This window comes from Mustela lutreola, chromosome 2 (assembly GCF_030435805.1).
Source record: "Mustela lutreola isolate mMusLut2 chromosome 2, mMusLut2.pri, whole genome shotgun sequence".
NCBI lineage: Eukaryota > Metazoa > Chordata > Mammalia > Carnivora > Mustelidae > Mustela > Mustela lutreola.
This window is the reverse complement of record NC_081291.1, coordinates 67,528,037-67,554,323: the sequence shown is the minus strand read 5'-3', so window position 1 is coordinate 67,554,323 and position 26,287 is coordinate 67,528,037. Positions and strand designations below refer to the sequence as shown.

At 44.6% G+C, this 26,287-nt stretch overlaps 1 protein-coding gene across 4 annotated transcripts in view; it reads left to right on the top strand.

The window, feature by feature from the left end:
- Positions 1–26,287, top strand: part of MLH1 (mutL homolog 1) — a 48,656-nt gene that overhangs the window by 13,049 nt on the left and 9,320 nt on the right. For 2 of the 4 annotated variants that reach the window (XM_059162138.1, XM_059162140.1), the window contains 6 exons: positions 125–213; positions 2,177–2,289; positions 5,096–5,189; positions 6,093–6,246; positions 13,635–14,011; positions 15,590–15,738. In XM_059162138.1, coding sequence (XP_059018121.1) covers positions 125–213; positions 2,177–2,289; positions 5,096–5,189; positions 6,093–6,246; positions 13,635–14,011; positions 15,590–15,738 — 976 coding nt within the window. Of the gene's footprint in view, positions 1–124; positions 214–2,176; positions 2,290–5,095; positions 5,190–6,092; positions 6,247–7,745; positions 7,869–13,634; positions 14,012–15,589; positions 15,743–26,287 lie in introns of those variants that run through there. The other 2 variants (XM_059162139.1, XM_059162142.1) reach the window with 2 other exon arrangements.

The following is a 26,287-nucleotide window of genomic DNA, read 5'->3' as shown; positions in this document are numbered from 1 at the left end:
CACTTCCTCATATCAGGGAGATCAGGGATTTTTTTTTTTTAATAGTTCACCTGAGGAAATAAGATTAGGATGTTTCATTCACAACTGTAAGACAATAAGTTGCATTTTCTGCTCTGTTTATCAGCAAGGTGAGACCGTGGCTGACGTTAGGACACTGCCCAATGCCACAACGGTGGACAATATTCGCTCCATCTTTGGAAATGCTGTTAGCCGGTATGTTGATAATTCATACTTTGAAAAATCTGCATTCCATGTCTCGGTTTACCATTTATCACATTATTTTGGAATCTGTCAAAGTAACACCTGCCTTAAGAGTTTGCCTTAATGAAATAAGCAGGCTTTATTTCCATGCTCCAGATTTGTTCATGGAGTCATGATTTCAGGGAACCCACACTTCTTGGGTGCATGTTATCTCCCAGATGCTCCGGCTATAAATCAGTGTGTTCTCTCTAGCCTCTGTCTTCAAAATAATCACAAGGTTGTAGAATTCTTTCATCTTCCAGTGCTTTGTCTTTTCCTAATACTTCCCATGTCATCAGTTTGAGATTTCACTCATTATGGCTCGACATTTATTAATTGCCTCTCACATTCTAGGCTTTGTGCTGGAAGTTAAGGATGTAAAGACAGAAAAAATACTCCCTATCCTTAAAGACTTACCCGTCTGGTGGCAAGCAGATTTCTAAGTTACCAAATTTTCATTGTCAGGAAAAGCCTCAGAGGGAACCTGTGGTATAGATTGCTCACAGCATTCCTTACAAGGCAAAACCCACCGCTTCCATCAGAGTCCTAGCTAAGTCCCAGGACTCTGCAAAGCCCAAAGTGCCCATGCCGTAATCTGAGGGGAAGAATACTAAGGCCACTCTACCTGCCAGGCATGGCCTGGATGCAGGGCATATGCAGCCCCTGGCTTGCTTTTTTGCAGAAATCCTAGAAGTAGCAGTAGTCCCAGAGCCCAGTTTTCGACTTCAAAGGACAAATTACTCATTTCTTTGAGCAAAACCAAGTTCGTAACTAGGTAACAGTCAATTTGTTTTTAATTACCCTCTTTACTAATTGTTAATGAATTAAGTTTTTTAAACTGTGTTCCCGAGCAGAGAAAGAACACTATTGTACAAGGAAACTTGGAGAGCTTCTTTATTATTTAAGGACTCAGAATTAGTCATTATGAATTTCCTAGGGACTATAAGAGATTAGAAATCACACAGAGCAGCTGTTCCCAAAGGGTGTTTCCAGAAAACCAGCCTCTTGAGACGTTTTTGGGAAGAAAGGGTTTGCTGGTTTATGTGAGAAACACTGCAAGCTGTATTTTCTGCTCAGAGACTCTGTACACATTAACTGCTTAACAGTCTTCCACCACGTGTTCAGCAGATGCTTACTGAATGCTTATTCTTTGCCGGGTACTGTGCTGACAAATACAGTAGGACGTAAAGCAGAAGTACTCTTGCCCTCAGAGGATGCCTATTCAGTTGGAAAGACACGTGAAATAATTATGCCACTCATTAGTGGTTGTGCTAGATGTCTCAAAGGAAAAATACAAAGCACAACAGGAGAATCTCTGAGAGTCGGGGAGGGATAGTCAGAGAAAGCTCTTTGAAGGAGTAAGTCCAGACCTAGGAGGGATAAGGAGAATTAACTAGCTGTCAGTAGGAGCTTTCCAGGCACAGGGACCCACGCTTAGGAAGATCCTCACGCAGAGATGAATGTGGCTTATGTGAGAACCACCTTTCACCCATTAACCTCACCTCCCTGTAAGTACAGCCCTGAGGGCACCACACAGGAGCCCCATTTTGGCACTGTTCAGAGAGTAAGGGATTCAGTAGAAATGAGTCCTTTTGGAATTTCATCTTTGGGTTTGAGTTACTAAGGTACACAAAAGTTTCAGTGAAATAAGGTCTCAGAGCTTGGATTTGTCATTATGTCCCAGCAGTCCGAGCAGTGCTTGGCTTAGAACAGAAGTGCTTGAAAATAGTGATAGGGTGAGTAGGTGGGTAGGTGGAGGAACAGCCAGATGGATGGATGGGTGGGCCCAGAGGACCTCATTAAACCAAGTCTCAGGAGTCCTTATTTGGCAGGATTAGTTTATGAAGGAGCTCTGAGTTTTCCAATTCTGAATCTTTATACTGTTTGAATTTTCCATTATTTTCAAGACCCTCAAAATTTCTCTTTTTTCAACCAGAGAACTGATAGAAGTTGGGTGTGAGGATAAAACCCTGGCCTTCAAAATGAATGGCTACATATCCAATGCAAATTACTCGGTGAAGAAGTGCATCTTCTTACTCTTCATCAACCGTAAGTGAGGAAGAACCATGCGGGGAAGTCTGTCCACAGGAAAGTTTATGGGACCCTGGAAAAATTCCGAATCCATAGGCTTGATTCCACACAGGGCACCCTCAGGCTGAAGTGTGGCTTGATTAGGAAGCCTTTATAATTTCTAGGCTAAAAGTCTACTCAGCCCTCTGAAATATGCTCATTGCTGGGGGGCCACTGGCAGAGTGTGGCTATTGTCTCTGGGAGAGGGCATCACCCTTGTGAGCCTGAACAGCTTCCTTTCCTGCTGGCCTCAGCCTTCCAAGCATGCCCCAGGCAGATGTTTCTTCTCATATTAGATCAAGAGTCAGCTGTTTGAATTGCCCAGCAGGACACAGGGAGAGGGTCCCTTGGGTATAGGCAGTGTCATTAGTAAAGAAATGGAATGTTAAGGGTAGAGTTATGGACATTGCTATGGTGAGTGCTGTGAAGTATGTAAATCTGGCGATTCACAGATACATATATAACATATGTTTATAAAAAATAAATTAACACACATATATAACATATGTTTATTTAAAAATTAATTAATTAATTAAAAATATGTATATTTTAAAAAAAGAAATGGAATGTTAAACCCCTTGGGATTCTTCTTTTTAAAGAAAGTTATTTATAATATAATGAGCAGTACTAGAAATCAGAGAGGAAATTAACTAAAGGAATTTGGATTTTTGTCAGATTCCTCTTTGGTCTTTATCTCTCTGCGGGCATATTGTTTACATGATTACTGCTTGTTGAGTAAATACTATTTTGCCTTCTGTTTCTTTTTACTTAATTGCTTATGGTTTAGAAAGAGTGTGACAGGGAGCCACAATGGGTCTGATTTCATTTTAATTTTTCAGCCAGAAATGCATCATGCATCTTGCCATTTGTCCAGTACTTATATTTTCATTATATAAATTTATTGCCTTTGTTGTTCAAAGCTCTTCGTAATTATTTTACAGTTTTTTGGCTTGCTATTGAAAATGGTAGATTCCCCTGTTGCATTTATAATGATAGCCAGCCAGAAGTGTCCCAGATTATCCTTGTTTTACAGCTGTTTCCAGGCCATATAGAAACAGGGAAAGGGGAGTTAATATTTCATAGACACATCCTGTTAAACTGATGTATATTATATTAGTAAGTTTTTTTTTTTAAATATATTATTTATTTATTTGACAGACAGAGATCACAAGTAGGCAGAGAAGCAGGCAGAGAGAGAAGGGGGGAAACAGGCTCCCTGCTGAGCAGAGAGCCCGATGCGGGGCTCAATCCCAGGACACTGAGATCATGACCTGAGCTGAAGGCAGAGGCTTAACCACTGATCCACCCAGGCGCCCCATTAGTAAGGTTTTTTAACTACCTTATTAAGAGGGACTTAAGCCTGATCTCTAGTAACGCTGGCTTTAATCAAGGCACAGAGATGTTTTTCCCTTGTTTTTCTAACCTTGAAGAATACCACTTTGTGACACATGTGTTGGCGATAGATTAAGTGAGCAGAAATCAGTGTAAGTGCCGCATGCGGAGCACATGTGTTTGCTGCTGGCGAGCTCCTTACCCCATCGGTTCAGCATCAGCATTCTCGAGTCTGCTCACCGCACCAAGTTCCCAGCAGCACAGAGGCCAGACACGAGTGTGTCATCTGGTTCTCTCCATGGCTCGAGCTCTTGCTCAGGTGGTGGGAAAAGGAACACTCCTTCGGCGTGTCTCCAGCCCAGAAATCATTGTAAAGGGGCTCTGGCTGTCCCCTTGTCAGGTGCCCACACCTGCTCCAGGCCTGTGTGCTCTGGGCATGTGTCACCAAGCACAGCACCCTTGTTGTGGGGGGCCCACGGAGGAGCTAAAACCATGAGGCATATACCCTTGGCTATACCAGCCAACCCAGGAGAGCAGACCACCGGCAGGTCATCTGTCCAGAGAGAAGGGAAGGCTCAATTTTCTGAAAATAGATTTTCCTCTGATTTTTGTCTTACCTCCCCCAGCTTTGAGTGTTTTCCCACCCCCTTCAGCCCTGTCCCATTCCTAAATTACCTTAAATATGAAGTGCCTGGAAAACTCTTTCCTTTTTTTTTTTCTTTTTGAAGATTATATCTATTTATCTGACAGAGAGAGAGTGTGTACAAGTATGGGGAGCAGCAGACAGAGGGAGAGGGAGAAGCAGGCTTCCCACCAAGCAGGGAGCCCAATGCAGGACTCGATCCCAGGACCCTAGGATCATGACTTGAGCTGAAGGCAGACACCCAACTGAGCCACCCAGGAGGCTCTGAAAAACTCTTTCTTACTTTCATTGCTCAGTTGGGGTACCCCACTGTTGAACCCCCCCCACCCTGGGCAGAGTTAGTTGCTCCATCCTCCCACCATTCAGCACACACATCTCTGGGGTGCTTACCAGAACTGGAACTGGAGTGCATGTAGTCACCAGCATATTGTCCCCCAGCCCCTGGCATATGTGATAGGCAGCCAGGGTGTATGTGCTGCATGAAAAGTCTAAGCTGACAGCGCCGCTGCCCACCGTGCCCTGCAAGGGCAAAGGTAGTCCTCCTGGGCTGAGGGAAGGGAAGCGGGGAGGCAGAATGTAGTGTCCTCCCGTGTTCCTGTGACTGAGCTAAGAGGAGAGAGCCCGAACCCCAGAGCCAGATGCTCATGGATAGCAACACGTTAAAAAAGAGACCTCTCCTTCCTAGGGTCTACTATGGATGTTGCTCCAGAAGTGTTTCTGCTAAGTGATTTCCATCATGAAATGAATGTGCGCCTGTTACCTCTCCCTTCAGGACAGTTTTGAGCTGGTTACTTTCCTTTTATTTTCTAGATCGTCTGGTAGAGTCAACTTCTTTAAGAAAAGCCATTGAAACAGTGTATGCTGCATATTTGCCCAAAAACACACACCCATTCCTGTACCTCAGGTAAGGCTGCAGGGCTCCTCAGCTGAGACTCAGAGACTCACAAGAAACGAATTCTGTCCAGTTGTCCTCTTTGAAAGAGATGGACTTGCTCATGGCTCCAGCAGAGTGAATCCCATCACTACTAGCAGGATGGTGAAGGATGCTCTGTCCTTCCTTGCAGGTGAAGGGCACAGTTTCCCTTCACTTACTCACTCATGCAGAAGTCTCCCTGAGGGCCTCCCATGTACCAGTTACCTTGCTGGTGAAACAATGGTGAATAATAGCTCTTGCCCCTGAACCAGCCAGAAGCTGCCCCCTCCCTGTCAGAGAAGCCTCTTGCCCCTCCACGGTCCCTCCAGGGCCCCCTCCTGCCACAGATTCACTGCGTGGTCATGGAGCAGGCAGTGAAGGGGGAATGTGGAGCCGAGGCAGTCAGGTGATGGCTGGTACAGCTTCTAAATTGACATTTACATTACATTTTGATGATAGAACCTTCTCTCACGTGTATTCTTATTTTGATCCTCGTAACACTGAAAGCAGGTAGGGAACAGGTTCATGGTTACAGATGAGAAAACCCATCCAGAGGGGTTAAGTAGCTTACCCCAGGTCACGCACTAAGTAGTTCCACTAGTTCTGGAACGATGGTAACAGCTGACGTGGAATAAACTTACCAGGTACTCACAGTGTGCTTTGCATGAATTTAAACCCCACCACATGCTTTATCCACCTTATAGAGGGGGAGACTGAAACAAAGGAAAATGATGTCACTGACCCCAGGCTGCACAGCTTCAGAATCCAGGTCGCTCAGACTTGACCCTGAAGTTTTGACCACTGTGTCATTTGAACCCCCTCAAGCCTGCTGGTGAGAATTGTTTTCCCCGTTCCCCACCACTCAACATAGTTGTTTGCTTTTCTTCCTGCCAGTTTAGAGATCAGCCCCCAGAATGTGGACGTCAACGTGCACCCCACAAAGCACGAAGTTCACTTCCTACATGAGGACAGCATCCTGGAGCGGGTGCAGCAGCACATTGAGAGTAAGCTCCTGGGCTCCAACTCCTCCAGAATGTACTTCACCCAGGTGAGGGTGCTATCTGTCCAGCTCTGGCTCTGGTGCTTTCACCTTCACCTAAATTGTGGCCCGTCAAATTCAAGAGCCCAGAGTTCTGCTTGTTGCTTTAGGACTGGCTTTCCAAGGATTACCTGAAAGTTTTCCTTTAGTACTTTCTCCTTTTTTGAAGCTAACAGTGAAATCAGCCTGTTTTCCTGGGCCTGGAGTCAGGAGGCTCACGGTCTCACTCTGCCTGCATCTAGGACCATAGACTGGCTTCTCAGGAAAACAAGCTGTCTGAAACAGAATAGGACACCTCTTCCATGCATCTGTCTTGCCTAGGGATGTTCAGGAGGAGGCTGAGCCCACATTCACAGGGCAGAGGGAGGCAGCGGGACAGTGGGGGGAGCAGGGCCTTACGTGTCAGACAGGCCTGGGTTACCACCACGTGACCCACTTTCCCCAGTCTCCGTGTCTCCCTCAGTGAGGGCTGAAGTGGTCATCCTCACCTCTGAGGGTGGGGACAAGCAGGAGGCAAAAGTGTTTGATGCAGGGCCTGGCACCATCCACCTTATCAGAATTACGCAGGTTCTAAGTGCTTATGATTCTAAGCTACTCCAGCTCTCTGGGGCCTCACGTTGCCCATCTATAAAATAAATGGATGGATAATGCGATCTGCAGTGTCCCAGCCCAGTTCTGACATGACCTGATACTCAGCAGCACATGGTGCAGGTGTCTCAGAAGCACACCAAATCCCAGAACTGTGGAGACGGAAACATCCCCCCTTCCCCACCCTCTTTCCCCCTTGAAAACAAAAGCCGGTGGGGACTGGGGTGGCGTGCAGATGGGTACCTGGGTGGCTCAGTTGGTAAGCAAGCATCTGACTCTGAATTTCAGCTTAGGTCATGGTCTCAAGGTTGTGGGGTTGAGCCCTGCATCAGGTTCTACACTGGGCCTGAAGCCTGCTTGAGATTCTCTCTCTCTGTCTCCCTCTGCCCCCCCCCCCCCAATTAAAAAAAAAGGAGAAGAAGAAGAAAAGAAATGGAAGCACTGGGTCCTGTAAGCAGAGAGTGGGCTTCTGGGAGCCTACTTTAAAAAGAGAACTTTTTAAGTTCACGAGGCAGTTTATGCTTCCCACAGGAACCTTCACAGAAAGCCCCTTGCTGGGGGTGGCATGGGCATGAAGCAGTGAGAGTGGATGCCCTAGGGGCAGCCCTGCCACCTCTGGAGCCTGGGCAGAGGCTGGGCAGTGAGTGCCCATGGGTTGCTGCTGAAGCCACTTGTATGTGGCAGGTGGGCAGAAGGAAGTGCTCGCTGGGAGCCAGCCCTCAGTCTTCTGCTAGGTTTGCTGGGCCCCTGGTGCCATAGGAGGCTCGAGTCAGCAGAGGTGATGGGTGCACATACCTGTGCAGTGCCAGTGGTTAAGATGAGGACACACGTGCTATAGGGCTGGTGGGCCTGGCTCTCAGAGCAGTGTGTGATACCCAGGAAGTGCTCAGTCACTGGGAGTTCAGATCCTATCTGTTGCTGCTTCTCGTCCTCTGCCTTCCCACAGATGTGCAGAGACCCCCACTGTGGGCGAGACCATGTTGAGTGCCTGCCTTCAAGGAAGCGCTCCTGGTCCCCTGGGGAATACATCCCATGAAAGAGAGGTAAAGAGGCACCTGGGGGCATCAGGGGAAGGCTCCTATCCTGGACTTCGGGAAGGGATGCAGAGGCTGGGACCCCAGGGCTGGGTACGAATGAGATGGGCAAAGGGAACAAAGCATGAAAAAAGTGTTTCTGGCAGAGGAAACAGTGAGGAGAAGGCCTGAGGGGTGAGGGGAACAGGAAGTTGTGTGCTTGAGGGTCTGAAAGTTCCATGCTGTGGGTCCAGTGTTTATCCTGGCAGCCCTTAGGATCACCGGGGAAATAGAAAGCACCCTTGCCTTCTCCAAACCAAGAAATCAGTCTCAGGCGGGGGGGGGTGGGGGGTGGCGGCATCAGTAGTTTTAGAGTTTTCCCAGGTGCTTTCATGTGCAGCCCGGGGGAGGCCTGTGTGTGGGCCCCGGGCAGGCTGGCGGTGGGGGTTGGCCCTGGAGAGAGGAGGCTGCAGGGGTCCCAGACCTGATGACACTTCTGTCAGCATGTTAAGGAGTTTACGCTTTGGTGTGACAGGAATCCACAAGATCAATGTGCCCTTTATAAAGAATCCTGTGGTCACATTGGGGCAAGGATGGCCAAGGCATGTGGTGGAGGCCCCCTGGCTATCTGGGAGAACAGGGATGGATCTGGGCAGAGGAGGTAACTCCACTCACAGATGGTTAAAGATCTGGAACTGCCCGGATCTGGAAAAGGTGTGGCTGGTGGGGAGCGGGACCGGGGTGGGGTGGGGGGACAGGCTGAAAGTGTGAGGTGAAAATGAGGAGCACATTGTGTGGGCCAGAGTGGATATCCCTTGCTCTGTCCTAACTGAGATCGAAAGAGCTTTGCCGGAGGTCCTGGAGTATGTGCCATACTGGGGAAAGAACTTCTCACCTTCCTCCTTGTCTTATTTTGCATAAGTCAGATTCATTTAGTTAGCTTACATTGTCTTTCCCCATAGAATTCCACATAGTCCTGACCCGTGTGTCTTCAGAAGGAAAGTGGGTTTCTGGATCAGGCGCCCCCCACCCTACCCCCAACACTAGTCGGTGTAGTGGCACAAGCCTTGGAGCATTGCTGTGGGTGGCAGGGTCCAAACTCAGAGCTGTCACCACTCCTCTGGTGGCATCAGAATACCTTTTCTCCCACTCCCCACCAGTGTCTTGCACCACACTGCCTAGGGCCTATGGCATAAGCCCAGGTTTGTGGTGAAGCCATTCAGTATGGAAATCGGGAAGCCCAGGGCCTCCTGGGGTTTGTTGCTACTCCGTCCTGTTGGGCAAGGTGTTTCACTTTTCTGGACTTTAAAATGACTATCTGCAAAGTAGTTCTGTTAATTTCTGCTCCTGTGGCTATGACATAGGCAAATGAAGCAAATACAATGTTGACCTTTACATAGTGCAGGGCTTGGGGCACTGACCCTCTGGACAATCAAAAATATGAACTCTATAAAACTTTGACTTCTATTAGCCTACTGTTGATCAGAAGCCTTACCGATAACATAAACAGTTGACTAACATGTATTTTGTGAATGTGTTATATACTGTATTTTTATAATAAAGTATTCTAGGAAAAACTGTTGACTAAGAAAATCATAAAGAAGAGAAAGTACATTTACAGCATTGTATTATTAAAATTCTGCATGTAAGTGGACCCACAGTGTTCAAATCTGCTTTATTCAAGGGTCAACTATATTCACTTCATTTGCCTGTGTACACTGGAAGGATTTCACATTTTCCACAAAAGGAGGTTTCTCCTTTTTGAACAGTTTTGCTACTCTGTTTAACTTTTTATTATTTAGCTCATTATTTTTCTAAGTACACATAAAAGTAGATATTACACCAATAATCCATGTACCTGTCACCCAGCTTCAACAACCATTATCATTTTGCCATATTTGTTTTCTCTTTCCCTTTCTCACTTGGTGGTAGGGAAAAGAGTGGTGGTTTTTTAGTTTGTTTTTGATTTTACTTTTTTTTAAAGATTTTATTCATTTGTTTGACAGAGAGAGAGAGATCACAAGCAGGCAGAGAGGCAGACAGAGAGAAAGGAGGAAGCAGGCTCCCTGCAGAGCAGAGAGCCCGATGCGGGGCTCGATCCCAGGACCTGAGATCATGACCTGAGCTGAAGGCAGAGGCCTTAACCCACTGAGCCACCCAGGCGCCCCTGTTTTTTACTTTTTTAAAATTTAAGTTCAATTATCCAGCATATGATGCATCATTCATTTTTTGATGTAATGGTCAGTGATTCATTAGTTGCATAGAACACCCAGTGCTCATCACCTCACGTGCCCTCCTTAATGCCATCACCAGTTACCCCATCTTCCCTCCCACTTTCCTTTCTGCAACCCTCGGTTTGTTTCCTGGAGTCCAGAGTCTGTCATGGTTTATCTCCCTTTCTGATTTCTTCCCATTCAGATTTCTTTCCCTTCCCTTGTGGTCCTCTGCACTATTCCTTACAGTCCACATGTGAGTGAAACCATGTGATAATTGCCTTTCTCTGATTGATTCATTTCACTGAGCATAATCTCCAGTTCCATCCATGTTGATGTAAATGGTAGGTACTTATCCTTTCTGCTGTCTGAGTAATACTCAATTGTGCATATGAACCACATCTTCTTTATCCATTCATCTGTTGAAGGGCATCTCAGCTCCTTCCACAGTTTGGTTATTGTAGACATTGCTGCTATGAACATTGGGATGCATGTGCCCCATTTTTTTAATGCATATGTATCTTTGGCATAGATATCCAGTAGTGTAGCTGCTGGATCTTAGGGAAGTTCTCTTTTTAACTTCTTTTTTGTTTGTTTGTTTAAAGAATTGATATTAAGGTCTTTTTTTTTTTTTTAAAGATTTCATTTATTTATTTGACAGATAGAGATCACAAGTAGACAGAGAGGCAGGCAGAGAGAGAGAGGAGGAAGCAGGCTCCCTGCTGAGCAGAGAACCCGATGTGGGGTTCAATCCTGGAATCATGACCTGAGCCAAAGGCAGAGGCTTTAACCCACTGAGCCACCCAGGCGCCCCTTTTTTTAACTTCTTGAGGAACATCCATACTGGTTTTTAGAGTGGCTGTACCAGTTTGCATTCCCACCAACAGTGTAAGAGGGTTCCCCTTTCTCCACATCCTCGCCAACATTTGTTGTTCCCTGTCTTCATTTTAGCCATTCTGATGGTGTGAAGTGGTATCTCATTGTGGTTTTGATTTGTATTCCCCTGATGGCAAGTGATATGAAGTATGCTTGCTTTCCAAAAGATTTATTTATTTTAGAGAGAGAGTGTGCAGAAACGGGAGCGTGCAGTGAGAGGGAGAGAGAATCTCAAGCAGACTCTGCACTGAGCATGGAGCTGGATGGGGGCTCGATCCCACGACCCTGAGATCATGACCTGAGCTGAAGCCAAGAGTCAGATGCTTAACTGACTCAGCCACCCAGGCACCTGAAGGAAAGAGAATATTTTAAATTGCATTTCAGGCACTTACTATTTTCCCTAGTATTTTATGCATTTTAAAATATTTTTTCCTTGTATAATTACAATGTCTTTTTTTATACATAACAAAATTAATATTATCATTTAATATGTAGACCATATTCAAATGTCCCAACTGCCCAAAAAAGATCCTTTTATAAAGTAGCTTCATTCAAATATGTATTAGGTTAAGTTCCACTCCCCATATTCAGATGCTGTCTTTTAAATCTCTCTTAAATCTGTATTTTTTGTTGTTCCTGTTGGCTTATTCTGAAGGCTTCCTGTGGAAAAATGCACATTTCTGTTTGGCTTATTGTTTCTTCTTAGTATCATTTAACTTGTTCTAATCCTCCACATTCCTGTAAACTGGGAATTCCTATGAACTGGCATGATTACATTCAGATTTGTGAATGAGATTTCTGTGTGAGAATTTTTTTTTTTTAAGTTTTATTTATTTATTTGACAGACAGAGATCACAAGTAGGCAGAGAGGCAGGCAGAGAGAGAGGAGGAGGCAATCTGCCTGCTGAGTGGAGAGCCCAATATGGGGCTTGATCCCAGGACCCTGGGATCATGACCCGAGCCAAAGGCAGAGGCTTTAACCCACTGAGCCACCCAGGCGCCCCTGTGTGAGAATTCTTGATAGATGATGCCATGTACTTTCTGTCACACCCCAGCAGGAGGCGCATACTGACTTGTTACGTCATTTTGGTGATAAGGCTCATCTATGGGTTTAGCTGGTAACAGCCTGTTTCCTTCATTGTTAAGTTCCCCAGGAATATTTAGCTTAATGGTTTCACCATTCATTGACAACCATTACCTGAATCAGTTATTTCACTAAGATTGCAAGATTATGATTTTCTGATTCTGTCATTTTTTTCTGTTAATTCATTATAATTTTTCTGTATACAATAATTTTCTCTCATTTGTTAGAGCTTTTTGGTTATCCTGAAATATAGTTCACACTAGAAAGTAAGGGTAAATGCTGAGTTCTGTCACTTTAATTATCAGTTTGCAAAGGAATGTGTTCATGTCCTAGCGATCTCCAGTGATGTTTATGACTTTGTCCTCTCCGTCTTTCTCTTTCCCTCCCCATCGTTTTCTTTTTCTCTTAATATTTTATAATAGCTGTTAACAAAGCAATATAATTTAGTTAATTACAGTCATTTTTCTCTTGGATCCTCAAATTATCCCATCTTAGACCAATAAACCCCTTCAAACTGGTGCTCTTGTCCTTTTGACTCAATTCCATTAGTCTTTGATGGTTTCCTTGTTTCTGTCAAGAAAAGATGTAGGCTTTCCCAGCCCAGGCACTGGAATTGGCCATTTCTCCAAGGAACTCTGGTTTATTTTAGTTGGGATGGTATTTAGAGACTAAAATCTGGGATCGGAGGGGGGGTCCTTATTCCTGCCGAGTGGTCATTGGCTTTAGGTCTTTCCAATGGTCAGAGTTAGGAAATGTGTATATCTAAAAACAGGCAAAACAGTGGCTGCCACAAGCTGGTGGGGAGGGGAGAATGGTGAGTTACCGTTTCATAGGTACAAAGTTTCAGTTTGAGACATTGAAAAAGTTCTAGAGATAGATAGTAGTGATGGTTGTCTAATGATGTGATGTACTTAATGCCACAGAGCTGTATGCTTGAAAGTGGTTAAGTGATAAATTTTATGTATATTTTACTTCAATAAAAAATGAAATAAATTACTTCAGTAAAAAAATGAAATCCTCTTATGTCAGCAAAAAAAAAAAAGCAGACAAAAATATGAGAACTTTGCGCTAATATTCCCCATTTCAAAACAATTTTAAAATTATAAGGATTTTTCTGAATTTTTGCATTTTTACTGGTGTCTCTTTTAAACTTCAAGTTTTGGTCAGCATTGCTTCTATATTATTATTATTATTATTACGGTAATGATGATTAAACCTGGTTCTAGTTTCTTTCTCAAATGTTACTCCACTTTGCAATCTGGACTTCCCCCCCCCACCCCCCGCCAATTAAAAATTTTATTTTTTTTAACTATTCTCTACAATCAATTTGGGGCTCGGACTTAACAACCCCAAGATCGAGAGTCACTTACTCTGCACACTGAGCCAGACAGGCACCCTGGGACCTGGACTTATTGGTCTCATATTCTGAATTGTCCCACTGCTGCCTTCTTTTTTTCTTCTTCCCAGATAGACTCTACTTTATTGAAACATATAGGAAGGGTTCAGCAAAAACGTAAAGTGAATCATATATCACATAAATGCCATTGAGCTTGAAAAATCACAGTGGCTAGGAATCTTATTTAAAAAATTTTTTTTAACCCATTACCTTCTTTTTTGACATAGACTTTACTACCAGGTCTTGCTGGCCCCTCCGGAGAGGTGGTTAAATCCACAACAGGTGTGACCCCCTCATCTGCTTCTGGAAATGGCGACAAGGTCTATGCCCACCAGATGGTTCGCACAGATTCACGGGAACAGAAGCTTGATGCCTTTCTGCAACCCATGAGCAAGGCTCTGTCCAGTCAGCCTGAGGCCATTGTTCCACAAGACAGGACCGATGCTTCCAGTGGCAGGCCTGGACAGCAAGATGAGGAAATGCTTGAACTCCCAGAGCCTGCTCAAGCGTCTGCCACAAATCAGGGCACAGAGGAAGATGCAACAGAGGGGCCTTCAGAAACATCAGAGAGGAGAGGGCCCCCTTCCAGCCTGGGCAACCCCAGGTATGGACTTGGAGGGGAGTGCAGCCTTCCTCTGCTATTCTTTCCTGAAACCACTTCTGGCTTGACTTGGCATGAACCACCTGCTGCTTCTCTCTGCCTGACCTGCCCTGCTTCCTGTGGGACATTGCTCTGCCTTATGTGCTATCTGCCTTTGACCATGGCTTGAGAGTCCCCCACTTAGTGGTCTTTGAGATGTCTTAAAAGTCCATGGTTCCAAGTGCAAGTTAAATACACACCAGAAAAAAAGTAAGATTTATCTTTTATTTTTAGTAGGGGATTTTGATAACGCCTCAATAACAGAGGTGGCTAGAGAGAACCCTAAAATATCCAGAGGATTCTCCATCATCCCACTCAAAGCTGCTTCCACTCCTCTCAGGAACAACATGTTTTCCTGGTTCAACTTATGAAGGCCCTGAGGCCCAGGGGCTGGCTGTGAGAGTGGGAGAAGGTGGATGGCAGCAGTGCCTGTCCTTTCTCTGCTTTCCCGTGGACACGCTCCACAGGCTGTCAGGGGCCTGGCACCGAGCCAGGGAGCCCAGGCTGTTGCCCCTTCCCCAGGAGGCTTAGGATGAAGGCGTTCGCCCAAGACTTCGTTTCTGCACGGCAACTGGCCCCCAAAACCCCAGGGCTGAGTGGCCATCAGGGTTTGGACGAGTTACTTGACTCCAGTTTGGTCATTGCCAAGTCAGTCTAGCAAGACGACATGTAGGGTTGTCTCTAGGGAATCCTCAAGGGTGCTGCAACCTGTGGAGCCCAGTCTGTGCCAGATGCTTCACGTATATGATCTCATTTCATGCAGGTCAGGGTTATGTGTCTCTTTGTCACCAGGGGAGGTAACACCACTAGCTCTTCACCATACAGCAGTCAAAAGAAATCTCTGACACCAGAAATGAGATTGTATCACTCCTCAGCTGAAAACCAGTGCTTTCCCTGCACTTGGGTACACCTACTGTGTCCCCCTTTTAGCCCCCCACTTTCCCTCTCCTGTAGGATGCCTCGTCCACACTGCTCTGTGGCTGGCCTGAACTGCCTGAGCTCCCCCATTTTGTTCTCCCTGTGCTCGGGGCCTCGGAAGACTGCCTCACACATCCCCTCTTGCAGAGGACCTCTCACTGCCCCCATCAAGCTGATAACTTGTTTACTTTTCTTCTTAGCATTTTCTGCTGCTTCAAATGATCTGTGGCTTTCTGACTCCCCAGCTGGAAAGTAAGCATGACAGCGGCCGGCACCTTGTCTGGTGCGTGGTCACGTGCAGCTGGCACTGTAACTGATGGAGGACTGAACAAGCAGGACATGGTGGGCGTATACACGCAGGGCCCTGCAGCTGCACAGGACAGGTCACTCCGGAGTCCTGCTGTGCACAGGAACTGGCTGCTGGGGGCTCAGGGTCATCCAATCTGTGGGGTGCCAGAGAACAGACTGATCTTGCTAGTCTGCTGCACGCACAAGGACCCCACCCCAGATGTGCAGAGCCAACACGAGACGCTGCTCCCCTTTCCAAAATGCAATACACAAAATTTGACTGGATTTAAAACCAGTTTTCAAGGATAGTCATGATCTGCGGCTCCTTCATTGCAGAAAGAGGCCCCGGGAAAGCTCTGATGTGGAAATGGCGGAAGATGATTTCCGAAAGGAAATGACAGCAGCGTGTACCCCTCGGCGGAGGATCATCAACCTCACCAGTGTGCTGAGCCTCCAGGAAGAAATTAACGCACGGGGACATGAGAGTACGTAAGTGCCGACGTCTGTTGGGGCCTGTGGGCCAGAACTGCTAAGGTCAAGTTTTAGCAAATGCAGAGAGTGTTGATGGTAGGGTGGCCCCTCTGGTATGCCAAGCACATCTCGCTTCCCTCACCCATAGCACAGCTGCTGAAAGACGATTTTCAACTGGGAGGGAAGGGGAAAAAGGGTTGTCTGGTTTTAATTATAATTGGTCAATATTCTCACTGAACCCTAACAGCCAGAGTAAAAGTCATCTACATAATCTTGAGTTTCTTTCTTAGTTGAAAGTGCTATGATACAAGATTCTAATCTGTGGCCTGAGTGGGGCATACTCTCTCTAAAGCATGCAGGCTTTGCAGGGCCCCGAGTGGATATCCTGGCACTACCACTTCCACTGTGTGACCTTGGATTTGTGACTTAATGCTGGCTGTGCCTTAATTCTTCCTCATCTCTAAAATGGGTTTAATTTTACCCTTGAAAATGATTGTGCTGATTAGAGGTAAAACATAAAACACTTGTTTACAGAGTAAGGAGGCAATAGATATTTTTATATGCCGAAGACAAAGCCATAAATCAATATCACTTTCCTCAGAAAGAGCTTTTCAGAATACTTGCGTATAGAGAGCTCCACGTTGGTCCCTGTCACTTCAAAACCAGCTAACATGGTTTTAGGAATTAAAGGGAGTTAGCCGTGGCCCCAGCTGAGCAGGGATTGAGGAGTAAGTAGAACAGTAGCTTGGCCCAAAGAGCCATCTGCACCAGAGGAGTCAGACAGTCGTGCTCCAAGTGTACACAGCACAGCTCCAGGATCCAGACGGCAGCTCTGCACTTCAGTCTACACAGTTTAGTCATGGCCTTACCACATTTCAGCTCTAACACATTTCCTGATTAAAATAATTATGTTCCAGCACCGTGTCTTGAAATACAACAACCTAGATCAGCCCATAAAGTCCTGAGCAGCCACGGAGCAGGTTAGCACTTTTCACACTTATCCTCATCCTCCACCTTCTTTTTTTTTTTTTTTTTTAAGATTTTATTGAGGGAGAGAGAGAGTGTGTGCGCAAGCTGGGAGAGGGGCAATGGTGGAGGGAGAAGACTCCTCCCCACTGAGCAAGGAGCCCAGTGTGGGGCTCTATGTAGGGATCTGTCCCAGGACCCAGAGACTGTGACCTGAGCTGAAGGCAGGTGCTTAACCAACTGTGAGCCTCCCAGGTGCCCTGATCTGTTACCACTCAGTGGCTGGCCCCTTACAGTTTTCTCTCTCCCACTCACCCCTTGTTTGAACGAATTCAGGAAGGCCTCAGTTTGCCTTTCCTTGCTGCTTCTCTCTTTTCTCGGCACTCTGGGCCTTTGTCCACACGTGGGCAAAGCTGTAGGTGTCTCTACACATAGGAGGAGTAAAAGCTTTCTGTAACTGAGGTCTTGCCAGTCATGGAAGTAGCTGCCAATTGGCCTCTGATTTTGGTTTCCACAAAGATTTGGTCCAGTTGGTCTTTACTTCCGTTTATTGGCTTTCAAGCTGGGAGCTTTTTTAAACGATGTAAATGAGGTGGGCTGTTCCTTGATTTATTTAGCAGGCTTGCTCACAGTAGTTTCAGTTGACAGCCTCCCTCAGATTTGGAATTTACTGAGTCTTCCTTTAGGGTTTGTATTCCTTATGTAAAACAGGCTACTTAGAGTTTGGAGAAATTTTTCTCTAGTTGTGCACTATTTCCAGTGCAGTGTCAAGCACACCTGCGTCAAGTTGGATAAGCATGCATTGCTGAGGTCCAGGTGATGACTCTAAATGTTCCCAAACTGTGTGTTTGTACATGTTGTCCCATTTAATTCTAGAATCGCCTGGTGAGGGAGACAGGGCAGCTCTGTTAGCTGTTTTGAAGTTGAGGAGTGGAAGATGGGGAGGACGGGAGAGGACAGATGAGTTGGAACAACCCAGCAATCAGAAACAGGCCCAGGACACACGTCGCCAAGGGCGGGGCATGACTGGCACTGCTTGCACACGAGGTGGCTGGCCCAGGACTCAGGCTAAACAGACTGGCTGCCTGCATGGGCAGGTGCCCCTTGGGATAGGATCCCCACCCCATGGCTGGTGTTTTAGGCGTGCCGGTGTCAGGTCTCACAGAAGGCGTAGTGTCTGTGACATGGGAAGAGTGAGCCAGATGGTCTGTGCGGCGCTCCTGCCAACTACCCATTCCCTCCCTAGAGGGACTTTGTTCACTGTTTTGGGGCCTGGCCTGTGGCACAATAGACTGCTGGAGGCTTCACTGAGCCCTCGTAGTGAGCATCTGAGAGCACGTGTGCTTCGGAAGCCCAGGCCTCCATGTCCATGGGCTGGGGCTCCTGCCCACTGCCATGAACCTCATGTCCGTGGCCCCAGGTGGGGGAGGCTGCTTGTCTTCAGAGTGAAGGCTATGCAGGGAGTGCCCTGAAGCCCCGATTTGGTGAGGTAGGCCACTTGCCTTAACAGACCAACAGCCCGGCTGCTCCTCACAGGGGCTTACTGTGCCCCCAGCCCAGGAGAGAAGTAAGGGAAGCTCTTCTGGTACCAAAGTTCCTTGTCGTGCTCGTTTCTGTGACTGTTTGATCAGTGTATTGTCCGTGCAGGGAGCGTTTCTGGCACTGCATCGCCCTCACTGTCCACAGAGGGCCTGGCAGGTGGACTCAGCAGGTATTTGCTGAGGCAGTGTGTACATGACTAAGAGGAGCCACTTGGGAGGTGACTCCCTTTTTTTTTTATTTTATATTTTTGTATTTTTTAATTAACATATACGTATTATTAGCCCCAGGGGTACAGGTCTGTGTACAGGTCGCCACGTTTACACACTTCACAGCACTCACCATAGCACATACCTTCCCCAGTGTCCATAACCCCACCACCCTCTCCCTACCTCCTTCCCCCTGGCAACCCTCAGTTTTTTTGGGGGGGATTAAGAATCTCTTACGGTTTGTCTCCCTCGCAATCCCATCTTGTTTCATTTATTCCTTTTTCCTACCCCCCAAACCCCTTATGTTGCCTCTCAACATCCTCATATCAGGGAGATCATATAATTGTCTTTCTCTGATTGACTTATTTCACTAAACATAATACCCTCTAGTTCCATCCACATCATGGCAAATGGCAAGATTTCATTTCTTTTGATGGCTGCGTAATATTCCATTGTGTGTGTGTGTGTGTGTGTGTGTGTGTGTGTGTGTGTACCACTTCTTTTTTATCCATTCATCTGTTGATGGACATCTGGGTTCTTTCCATAGTTTGATTATTCTGGTCATTGCTGCTATGAACATTTGGGTGCATGTGCCCCTTTGGGTCACTATATTTGTATCTCTGGGGTAAACACCCAGTACTGCAATTGCTGGGTCATAGGGTAGCTCTGTTTTCAACTTTTTGAGGAACCTCCATGCTGTTCTCCAGAGTGGTTGCACCAGCTTACATTCCCGCCAACAGAGGTGGAGGGTTTCCCTTTCTCTGCATCCTCGCCAGCATCTGTCATTTCCTGAATTATTAATTTTAGCCATTCTAACTGGTGTGAGATGGTATCTCATTGTGGTTTTGATTTGTATTTCCCTGATGCCGAGTGATATGGAGCACTTTTTCATGTGTGTGTTGGCCATCTGGATTTCATTTTTGCAGAAATGTCTGTTCATGTCCTCTGCCCATTTCTTGATTGGATTATTTGTTCTTTGGGTGTTGAGTTTGGTAAGTTCTTTATAGATTTTGGATACTAGCCCTTTATCTGATACATCATTTGCAAATATCTTCTCCCATTCTGCCAGTTGTCTTTTGGTTTTATTAACTGTTTCCTGTGTTGTGCAAAAGCTTTTATTGATGAAGTCCCAATAGTTCATTTTTGCCCTTGCTTCCCTCGCCTTTGGTGATCTTCCTAGGAAGAAGTTGCTGCGGCTGAGGTCAAAGAGGCTGTTGCCTGTGTTCTCCTCAAGGATTTTGATGGATTCCTTTCTCACATTGAGGTCCTTCATCCATTTTGAGTCTATTTTTGTGTGTGGTGTGAGGAAATGGTCCAGTTTCATTTTTCTGCATGTGGCTGTCCAATTTTCCCAACACCATTTGTTGAAGAGACTGTCTTTTTTCCATTGGACATTCTTTCCTGCTTTGTCGAAGATTAGTTGACTGTAGAGTTGAGGGTCTATTTCTGGGCTCTCTTTTCTTTTCCATTGATTTATGTGTCTGTTTTTGTGCGGGTACCATACTATCTTGATAATGACAACTTTGTAATAGAGTTTGAAGCCTGGAATTGTGATGCCACCAACTTTGGCTTTCTTTTTCAATATTCTTCTGGCTATTCAAGGTCTTTTCTGGTTCCATATAAATTTTAGGATTATTTGTTCCATTTCTTTGAAAAAAATGGATGGGATTTTAATAGGGATTGCATTAAATGTGGAGATTGTTTTAGGTAGCATAGACATTTTCACAATATTTGTTCTTCCAATCCGAGAGCATGGAACATTTTTCCATTTCTTTGTGTCTTCCTCAATTTCTTTCATGAGTACTTTATAGTTTTCTGAGTGTGGATTCTTTGCATCTTTGGTTTGGTTTATTCCTAGGTATCTTATGGTTTGGGGTGCAATTGTAAATGGGATTGACTCCTTAATTTCTTTTTCTTATGTGTTGTTGTTGGTGTAAAGAAATGCAGCTGATTTCTGTGCATAGATTTCATATCCTGACACTTTACTGAATTCCTGTACAAGTTCTAGCAGATTTGGAGTGGAGTCTTTTGGGTTTTCCAGATATAGTATCGTATCATCTGCAAAGAGTGATAGTTTGACTTCTTCTTTGCCGATTTGGATGCCTTTAATTTTTTTTGTCATCTGATTGCTGAGGCTAGGATGTCTAGTACTATGCTGAATAGCAGTGGTGATAGTGGATAGCCCTGCCATGTTCCTGACCTTAGTGGAAAAGCTCTCAGTTTTTTACCATTGAGAATGATATTCACAGTGGGTTTTTCATAGATGATTTTGATGATATTGAGGTATGTACCCTCTATCCCTACACTTTGAAGAGTTTTGATCAGGAAAGGATGCTGTATTTTGTCAGGTGCTTTTTCAGCATCTATTGAGAGTATCACATGGTTCTTGTTCTTTCTCTTTTTTTTTTTTTTAAAGATTTTATTTATTTATTTGACAGAGAGAGATTACAAGTAGGCAGAGAGGCAGGCAGAGAGAGAGGAGGAAGCAGGCTCCCTGCTGAGCAGAGAGCCCGTTGTTCTTTCTCTTATTAATGTATTGTATCAGATTGATTGATGTGTGGATGTTGAACCAACCTTGCAGCCCTGGAATAAACCCCACTTGGTCATGGAGAGAGGGAGAAGTAGGCTTCCCCTCAGAGCAGGGAGCCCAATATGGGGCTCGATCCCAGGACCCTGGGATTATGGGATTATTTCTCTAATATCTTCCATGCCTTTTTCAACTGAGCCACCCAGGTACCCTGGGTTTTGTTTTTTGATCCATTCTGATACCCTTTGTCTTTTGATTGGGACATTTAGCCCATTTACATTCAGGGTAACTATTGAGAGGTATGAATTTAGTGCCATTGTACTGCCTGTAAGGTGACTATTCCTGTATATTGTCTCTGTTCCTTTCTGATCTACTACTTTTAGGCTCTCTCTTTACTTAGAGGGCCCCTTTCAATATTTCCTGTAGAGCTGGTTTGGTGTTTACAAATTCTTTTAGTTATTTTTTGTCCTGGAAGCTTTTTATCTCTCCTTCTATTTTCAATGATAGCCTAGCTGGGTATAGTATTCTTGGCTCATGTTTTTCTCATTCAGTGCTCTGAATATATCATGCCAGTTCTCTATGGCCTGCCAAGTCTCTGCCAAGTCTCTGCCAAGTCTGCTGCCAATCTAATATTTTTACCATTGTACATTACAGACTTCTTGTCCCGGGCTGCTTTCAAGATTTTCTCTTTGTCGCTAAGACTTGTAAATTTTACTATTACATGACCGGTTGTGGACCTATTCTTATTGATTTTGAGGGGGGCTCTCTGTGCCTCCTGGATTTTGATGCTTGTTCCCTTTGCCATATTAGGGAAATTCTCTACAATAAATCTCTCCAATATACCTTCTGCTCCCCTCTCTTTTCTTCTTCTGGAATCCCAATAATTCTAATGTTGTTTCATCTTATGGTATCACTTATCTCTCGGATTCTCCCTTTGTGGTCCAATAGTTGTCTGCCTCTCTTTTGCTCAGCTTCTTTATTCTCCATCGTTTGGTCTTCTATATCACTAATTCTCTCTTCTGCCTCATTTATCCTAGCAGTAAGAGCCTCCATTTTTTATTGCACCTCATTAATAGCTTTTTTTATTTCAACTTGGTTATATTTTAGTTTATTTCTCCAGAAAGGGCTTTTCTTTCTCCAGACAGGGTTTCTCTAATATCTTCCATGCCTTTTTCAAGCCCAGCTAGCACCTTGAGAATCATCATTCTGAACTCTAGATCTGACATATTACCAATGTTTGTATTGATTGGGTCCCTAGCCTTTGGTACTGCCTCTTGTTCTTTTTTTTTGTGGTGAGTTTTCCCACCTTGTCATTTTATCCAGATAAGAATATATAAAGGAGAAAAAAAAAAGAATATATAAAGGAGCAAATAAAATACTAAAAGGGTGGCAAAGACCCCAGGAAAATGTGCTTTGACCAAATCAGAAGAGACCCCAAATCATGGGGGGAAGAAAGGAGGTAAAAAGAAGTTCAGAAAAAATAAATTTTTTAAATAAAAAAAATATATAAAAATGAAAAAATATATATGAGACTGGTGAATAGAACAGGGTCACCAACTTAATTTTGGGAGTATGTTGGTCCTTAGAAGAAACTAGGGTGGTGACTCCTTCTTCTAAAGGATATCAAAGTCGAACACTTGGTCAGGCAACTCTCTTGAGTCAGCAGCTCTGGTGGATTCACGTTTGGTCAACAAATGAGGGTAATTTTTGTCTAGTATCCACTCAGTTGTTCCACAGAATTGGGCACATCTCAGATTAGTAATGACTGACTTTACTCACAAAATGGCTGAAGTCACTAGCAATGACTTGTGACTCCTATCATTTTGATCTATTAATTAATGAGGACAAGGAATGTTATAATTTTTTTTGCTATCATTTGAATGTGAATGTGTGTAACATTTTACCCACTATTTTATTTTATTTTATTTTATTTGGGGAACAGTCCTGGGTATCAGTGTTCATATTTTTATATGGCTTGTCCCCAGGTCATTGTTTGTTCTGGTGCATGAGATCAGCTTGGCAGACATTTGTCGAGTATGTTCTCTGTACAAAATGCCTGGTGCCAGACCCTGAGGCAGAGGTGGGAGGTGAATGAGCCTGGACGCCTGCTGTATAGGATACTGTGGTGGTGTGGGGAGTGTTTAGTAAGTAACTGGTGATAATATCAGGTAAAATGAAAGATATTCTGTAACAGAGGTAGAAGGCCACATCAGCCAAGCATAGGGTGAGACCTGCCGGGGACGGCTTCTGGATCATCTCTGACGACAGCCAGAGGCCGTGCACATGGGGGTTTCTGTAAAGCAGTCCAGCTTGGCACTGAGCTCCTACTCCGCATGAGGCCGTGAAGAACTAGAGGATCTGTTGCACTTCCTTGGGTTTAGCTTTACTTGCTCCTGAGTGAGACCCAGGGCCTCCATCGAGAACTCTGCTGCATGGTGTGGCTTTGAAGTACAGAAGGATCTTGTCCCATTCTGTTGCTGGCAAAATGGCAGGGACGTGCCCACAGACTTCTGATGCTGTGGAGATAGAGGACGGGTGCAAGAGAGGTCCTGATGAGAAGTCATGAAGAGGTCCAAGTAGCCTCCCGAAGCCCAGGGAAGAAGAGGCCCACCTGCATGAAGGAACGACTGTGGCAGCCCCACTCTGAACCAGCAGCCACTTCCTCCCTCCCCTGCCCAAGCTGGCAGGGCTGCACCTCAGTAGCTAGGCTGCGGCAGAGGGTTCCATGGAAAATCTGTGGAAAAATCTCTGGCCCTTTTTTTAGTGGATTACACTGCTTTCTCTTTCCTCCAGTGCCTCATTACTCATTATTCAAGATTATTCGATGTTCTCCAGCTTTTAAAATAATCATTTTCCGCCTACGCAGTACATCCTGTAGAGACATTGAGTTTCTAGTGGGAACAGAGGGGAACATTTCATTCTATAAATGAAGAAAATAAGCCTCTTTTTATTGGGGGTTGGGGGGACAGAGAGTGTTACAAACTTACATAACAATATGAGAATTCACTTGTGGTGCTTAAGCTAAAAAAGGATAATGAAACTGTGGTATACAGGCTTATTGCTGTCCCCAGACCCTTCCCTGTGGTCTCCAGACCCTCTTCCTCCACCCTCCTTTATGGTGGTAGTATTTTTACTTACAGACACACACACACGCACACACAGAGATATATTGGTAAATTTAAAAATCATATTTATGAAATACATGCATAGGATCTACACAAAAAAACACATGAACACCTGCTTAAGAGATAGAACATTGTGGGGTTTGTCACCTTTGAAGCTCTTAGATGCTTCTTCCCTAAACTATCCATTTCCCTTCTCCCTTAGAGGCGACCACTATCTTACATTTTATGATTATTATTTCTTTTTAATATAGCTTTATCACCCATATTTGTAGCCCTAAAAAAATTGTTCAGTTTGCAAATTTTAAATTTTACATAAATGGAATCATACTGTAAGGTGCTTTGTGTGTGTGTGTGTGTGTGTGTGTATTTATGCATGTAGATATATATGTAAACATATATATTTCTTCATTCATTCTGCTGTTGAAAGACATTTGGACTAATAAGGGCCTCATCCATGCTCTCTTCATATGCCATCTGAGGATGATCTTGGCCCTGAGAGATTCAAGAGCTTGGAACACTGGTTGGGAAGCTTGGCTGTGGGTATATACTCAGCAGAGCTCCTGCTGGGTCATAAGATGATGAATTGTTTTTCAAAGGGGTGATAAATGTAGCCATTGTTGGTCCCTCCAACAGTGTATAGAAGTCGTATTTGTTCGCTTCCTCTCCAACATTTGTGGGACTTTATACCAGTTTGGTGTTTGTGAAATGGTAGCTAATAGTGGTTTTATTTGCATCTCCCTGATTACCTAAATTTATTTACTCTTCTGTTAAGTGCCTCTTCTTGTTTTTTGCCCATTTTTCTCTTGGGTTCTTGGTCTTTTTGAATGGATTTGAGGAGTTCTTCATATATTCCAGATAATAATCAGCTACATGAAAACATCCTCCCCCAGTTTAGGACTTACCCATTTTCTTCTTCTTCTTCTTCTTTTTAAACAAATACTTGTTTCATGAACAGAAATTCTTAGATTTAACATAGGCAGATTTTATGAATTGTTCTTTACAGATTGGCTTTTAAAATAACTCTGGGTAATTGAAGACATAGTCTTATATTGTTTCCTAAAATGTTCATACATAAATCCCTAGTGCTCTTGAAATTCATCTTTGGTGCATGGTATTAGATTCGTGGTTTTCATGTGGCTATCAGAGTGTGCCACAGTTCCTTGTTATTGTCAGCATATTTGGATTTAACAAGTATTATTTGCTCATAGTTCTTTCCCTTGGATCATTCGTGGTCTGCCTGAAGAAGAACCTTTTCTAAGATCTTGAGTGGCCAGCTGCATTTTATTTTGTCTAATTCATCCTCATATTGAAAAGTGGTTTTTGCTGGGTTTAAAGTTCCAGATTGACAGTTACTTTTTCTTAAGGCATCAGAGGTGTTGTTCTATCATTTTTGCCTTCAGTGTTACTGCTGAAAACCAGCTATCAGTCTTATATTACTTGATGGGGAATCTCTCTTTTGTCTCTGCATGTTTTTAAGATCTTTCTTTAGCGTCCTGCCATATCTCTGTATGCCAAGTGTGGGTTTTGCTGGGCTTCCTAGAACTGAGGTTTGGTGTCTTCCATCACTTCTGGAATAGTCTCAGATATTTTTGTCTTTGAACTGCTGCTTATTCATTGTTTAATCCCTCTTAAGCATACTGAACATACTTATTTTCCAGTCTCTGAACCTTTGCAGAGATCGTGTGGTTTCTTTTTGATTCTAATTCTTGGTGCATTCTTTGTGTGTTTTGTAATTTTTTGACTGCTGGCTCCTGGTATTTTATCTGTGGGGGATAATTTGAAGCCTGGACTGAAACTGTACTTCTCCACAGAGAATTTGCATTTGATTCTATCAGGGACCTGGAGGAACAGTCAGCCCTGGAATCAGGGTTAAACTAAAATCTCCATAGAAGGTTTTAGGCAGCGCTTAGCCGGAATCCTGGCTGCAAAAGCATGTGAGGACCGGCTCGTGGTTGCAGGTTCTCAGGGCTGTGATTTTTTTTTTTTCCTTACCCCCAACACCCAGGCTGGAGGTGGGTGGGCAGTTCGGCTCCCTTCCCTGGGGATTTCCCCTCTTTTTGCCTGCTGGTACAGCCCCTGGCGTCTCAGCTACACATCCTGGGGAAGCGGTCTCCTATTAGACTCCCCATTTCAAACCATTCTTACATTTTTGTTTTTCATTCTCCATACCCCAGGGGCTGCAAAAACTAGCGTTGGT